Genomic DNA, 5,514 nt, shown 5'->3' with positions numbered 1-5,514 from the left:
CATCAAGGCTCCATCCATCATGGGGCTCAAATGGGAACTATTGTTATATTCTGCTAATTGAATTGGCGACCCAAGTAGAATTTCTTGCGACCCACTTGCAGGTCCCGACCCAGTGTTTTGGAACAGAAATAAAATACTTCTAACTAAAGTAGACAAGGCAGATTGGTACTAAAAGACCTAATGGTGTGATGGAGAATATTAGTGAATGTTTCCATTAAAGTCCATAAATCATTCCATGGTTCATCAGCCAATCAAAGCTGACATTAAACCAAACATGCTCTCCCACATAATCCCACTTTGATACTGCCAATTCTACATCCAGTAGATTGTGTTCCATAATGCACTCAGTTTAGCAGGGCACAATAACACACCTGCAGTCAATTAAATAAAGGCAGTTTAAAAGGTGCTATGGTGTGAAATTATGAGCATTAATACAGCATCAAACCACATGCATGCTGATCTGCATGATCACAAGTGAACGCATGCCAGCAGGCTTTGTCAAGACAGCACAGTGCCCCGTTTACTTTTTGGCCCCACCAAAGCATGATACCTCAGGATTATCAGCACGCGGCGCACGCTTCTGATAGTAGTAGTCACTTAAAATAGATTTACGTAATGTTTCTTTATTGGCCCCGTGATAAAAGTAATTTCTGCACCGCTGTTATGGCAACGTTACACCATGCGTCATCTAACGGTCTTATTGGATTGCTTTATATTGTTTGTTTGCTTTAACGGCTATGTACGAGTGAGAATGGCTTTAACTAACGCTACAGACTGTCATTAGAGTCTGTAAATCCTTTCAATTATTTCCCTCATTCAACTCAGATAAAAAAAATAAAATCCTTTTGAATTTGAGGTCCAGTATTTTACTGATCACGCATCTGACAATAGGGTCTGCTATGTTGTTGCATATATTGGTTTTTCAGGGAGGACGATGGAAAAGAACGGCTTATCTTTTTCCACGCTGAGAGCTCTGGAGGAAATCCCTCAATCGTAGCTATGCTCTAAATTTAGCACCTTTAATGTCCAGCCTGTCTTCAAAAGGTTTAACTGCACGAACAAATGGCTCATTAATGATGAACCAGTATTGTACCAAACAACAAAGGATACACTGACTCTGTTTGAGTTGGGTGACCTTCACAAATGGAATGGACATTTCAGTTTGTAATTAATGTCGTAAATTGAAACAAAGCGCAACAAAATGACTTGGTTTTATTTCGTAAAAACATCATGGTTTGGCTTAAAATAACCATGTTTCTTATGTTATTTCAGTTACGCTCATGAATAAAAATAAGTCGACGTTGACTTTTGGTTTGGTGGGACGACTCCGGGAGGAGACAAGTTTCTCTCAAAAAGCTACTTGACAATGCAGTTTTGTTGTATGTGAATGTAATGTTTAGGCTGGACATTGACCTTAAATCAAATATTGTATCTTAGAACTAGCAAGTGTAAGCCATCCCTGATGATTACTTCAAACAATAAAACTCTTTATATTTTGTTTAGGTTAGTGTCTTGTAAAAAATAGCATTTCCCTCCCCTCCATTATGTTCAGATTAATATATATTCATTATGTTTAGATTTATACCCGAGAGCCTTTCCTCCTTCCAGTGCACGCAGTTCAAAACTGAAGTTTTGTTTGCATTGCGCCAGGCTTTGGGGTTGCTTAATGAATCCCGTTAATGATGCGATTGTGCAGCAGCTCCTGTTCATGGTTGTGCTGGGTGGGCTTCACCTCCTCGTCCGTCAGCCGAGCATTCTTCCTTATCTCCTCCAGGGAGTAGTCCTGGACCAGGCTGCCGTTCTCGAAAACAGTCACCAGCAGGTCCTGAGGAACGCAGAGCACACAGACAAACCGTTGAGTCCAGGGGAAAGAAGTTGAACGAACTGTTAAACACCGCTTTTAGTTTACAATGTGCCTGATTATTCTCTCCAGGTACAGTCGTTTGTCACGCTTGGTGAGCTTGAAGTGTTTAATAGAAGCTTTATTGCATTATGGGAATGTAGCATCCAACATTAAGAGCTCGACCCATAGCGACTGATAGTCCGTATATCTTAGCCTCTGCTGCCCCGATTATCACCACTCTTTTAGTATCGGTTTCTTGTGAGCTTCCCATCTTTAAGAAAGCATCACGCAACAATATATGAAACATCTTTATACTCAAAGTACAAGAGTCCCGTTTTCAAACACCTGATATCTGGCTATCCGTCAGTGAAAGCTCAAATACAGGACATTATAAATGGCTTCACAAGATCAACAGAATACATTGGAAGCCTGCAAAAATAAAATGGCTGGCTGAGGAATCACAAACAAGTAATATCATCAAGAGACGTTCAAGTAAGGATATCAAGAGGTACACGATGAGGAACCATCCTCATCGTGTACCTCTTGGTGGATCACAAGGATTGATCACCAAATAAACAAACGCACACAAAAAAGCCCAGGTTAGTTTGAGTTTGCTTAATAAACTACTTAAATACTTAGTCGTGTAATCAGCAGTTTCCAAAAAAACTCTTTCATTTCCTCTGGAAAAGAGACTGAGAAGTTCAGACATTTCCACAAAACAACCTTTCATAGTCACTGCATTAATTTAGGTGTAAAGAGACAAAAATGTTTAATAGATTAATTTGTGAGAAACAATAGAAAAGCAGCTGATTTCTGAGTGGAAAATGTAACTAAAGAAAAATGAGTATGGCCATATTAACAGGGGGCACTTGACCTCTCACCTCAAGATACGAGTGAAAATGGATCGACCAATACTCCAGTTAGCGAATGTGTTTTCCAAAAGGACATGCCCTCACTTTGCCCTCATGATTCTACTGACAGTGAGAGTTAAAGATGAAATGCTGGGACTAACCTCCTCAGGCTTGCCTGCCCCGCTCTCTATCGTCTCCAAGAAGCCATCAGAGTTTTTCCTCAGAGATAATCGACCCTTCTTTGACCCTTTGGACGGGTCGGTCACCGGCTGCTTGTACACGTCCATCTGGAAGAAGCAGAAGGAAATTACAATAAGTGAAATCACGTTGAAAAAACAAGCCTCTGGGAGGATTTCTGCATCTGGGACACACGAGGAAGCACCTCTGGTCTTTTTATTCATTTTCAATCAACATGTCTACGACAGATGCACCAATTAATACAATGGAAAACGTGTTCATGCCGTGATAGGCGTGTGTCTCTGTAATACAGCACGGTAACACACGGTCAAGTACAGTAAGATGCACGCTTGGCATTTGTGTTCATGTTGGTGCCCTCAAATGTCTGAAATGAATGAGTGAAATATTGTGATCACTAAACAGCTTTTTAGAGAGGGAGATTTCTGATGACTATGTCATCCACTGCATTACAGAACTTTATTAAACACCTTTGTCTTGCTACGGTCTGTTATAATAAAATCATTTTTGTAATCAATACTTTGTGTCAAATCATTGATTGATTTCGATGATGCACAGGTCATTATTATCATCAAATTATAAATGGGACTGTAATTCTATATCTAGTTTCTAGTCCTAGACCATTAAAAGCATTTTAACCCTATGTGTCATCATTCACTCATTCATACACTGATGGCAGTCTGACATGCATGTGCCACCAGACCATCACAACTATCTAACATTCACACCCATTTCCCAATAATGACCGGTTATCTCTCACAGGGAAGTATGGTAGGTCAAAGTTGAACCAGGGCGTAGTCTACTTCCTGAGGCTGACTTAAGATCAAGTTTTAAATCAGACTTAAAAAGTCTGTAAAAGTGCACAATTAGCTGGATGATGACGACTAGTTATTCAAGACAACTGCATCCAACATAAAGTATCAATTCTAAAACTACACTCAACAAGACGACTGACCCTGAAGTTGTAATTCCACCGTTTGGCCCAGGACCCCCAAACTAATAGAGAGATGGAGCAGGGTTATACTATATATATATATTGTACTACAATTGTGTTTTATATTAAACTGGGCCTATATAGCATACCTTGTTATTGTGCAATCAATACTACAATGTAAAAAATCACAGCCCTGTTTAGTGATGTCCATTTACTGAGCTCTGACAAGTTTTAGATTGTGTACTTAACTGTTAAAGTTAGTTTAATGTACAGTAATGTCTTGTGTTTATTTTTTGAGATTTGTTAGAGTAAATTTAACTTGGGTCTTTAAGTTAGTGGGGTGGACAAAAATAAATGCTGACATGTTTGAGTTTGAGGATCTTTCTTAAAACATGGCCAGGTTGAAGCCTGGTCATAATGTAATATATAAATACTGCAGATAAGTGTGGAAGCCCATTTCCGTCCAGAAAAGAACAAAATAAGCTGTGATCATATAAATATTCCCATGCTAAATCCTAATTATGAGATATAAAGTCGACATTCGAGGACAATGTTTGGTTGTCTCGGCTGACCCGCCTCTTCAATGCCGCATCGGGAACAGGTGTTCAAGATTAACTGTATTTAATTAACTGGTTTTGTCCGCGTGCGTGAGGCAGCTGTGTGTAGGTGTGGCCTTCAGGGCCCAGTTGGACGAACTAGGAAAACAACATTTCGATCTTTTTAAAGAATATAAACGGAACAGTTTACTGTCAAATCCTCTCCCTGTTCGTGAGGTGGTGTTGAGACGCCGCGAGGACAAGACTGAACTATAAGTAGGTGACTCTGTAGATGCCTGTTCAATATACTACTAACGTCAATGCATACTTGATAAAACGCTCTTGTTGTCAGTCTGATATTTAAGTCATACATCGTTGTCTGGTGTCAAGTCGATTTGAGACCAGTTTACTCTTCATACAGTGGGTCAGTGAAACGTGCAGACAGTGTTTACACCCAGCTCGACCGCCGCAGTCAGCTGTGGGAAAGTGTGATCCGCTCAGATTAATTTGTGATAAAACACTGTGTGCTGTCTGACATCGCTAATGTTTTATATTCAAGACTACGGTCATGCATCTCTATCATCATAACGATATTATACCCTGTGCAGCACGCATTCGTCCAGATTAAACATGATTGTTAACTGTCATTGTGTTGGATAAAGGCCTTCAGTGAATCACACAGTTTGCGTGTCTTTTTAAACATTATGACGGAGCGGCTTTCTGCAGCATTCATTTAGGATTGCGACAGATTATCACGAAAAGTTATCCATCTTCATCAAGAAAATATCACTTGTTTACTGGCGACAAAAATACAATATAAAATGATGGTTCTGTCAAGAGTCGAACGCTATAACCTTTTAACCATTTCTTATTTTCAATATGTTTTTGATTTAACTATCCGGTTGAGTGTGTGAATTTGATCTTAACTAGGCATTTTTATTTCGTGGTATTTCCTCAATCTGTTTCTGCGGTAATGACCTCTCACGCGTCTTCTTCTGAGCTCCTAGGCTTCCGTAGTCCCGTTTACTCCTCACAATTAGATATTATGCATTGCTGAAGGTAAATTGTGTGGGAAATTATGTCGCACTATTTGGTTATATTCTCCAAAAATGTAACCGGTTATGTTACACACGGTTATGGTCGCTAATACGATCA

At 39.6% G+C, this 5,514-nt stretch overlaps 1 protein-coding gene across 1 annotated transcript; it reads right to left on the bottom strand.

The window, feature by feature from the left end:
- Positions 1-1,663: 1,663 nt before the first annotated feature.
- On the bottom strand, positions 1,664-3,621 carry LOC306737101 (nicotinamide phosphoribosyltransferase-like; the record flags this gene model as incomplete). Its single annotated transcript, XM_079218804.1, has 3 exons — positions 1,664-1,825; positions 2,856-2,981; positions 3,610-3,621. 3 exons carry the CDS (start codon positions 3,619-3,621, stop codon positions 1,664-1,666), a joined length of 300 nt encoding a protein of 99 aa, XP_079074930.1.
- Between the last annotated feature and the right edge of the window lie 1,893 nt (positions 3,622-5,514).

Source organism: Taurulus bubalis (genome assembly GCF_910589615.1).
Source record: "Taurulus bubalis genome assembly, chromosome: 5".
Classification (NCBI taxonomy): domain Eukaryota; kingdom Metazoa; phylum Chordata; class Actinopteri; order Perciformes; family Cottidae; genus Taurulus; species Taurulus bubalis.
Note: the sequence above shows the minus strand (reverse complement) of the source record. Positions and strands in the feature narration are given on the sequence as shown.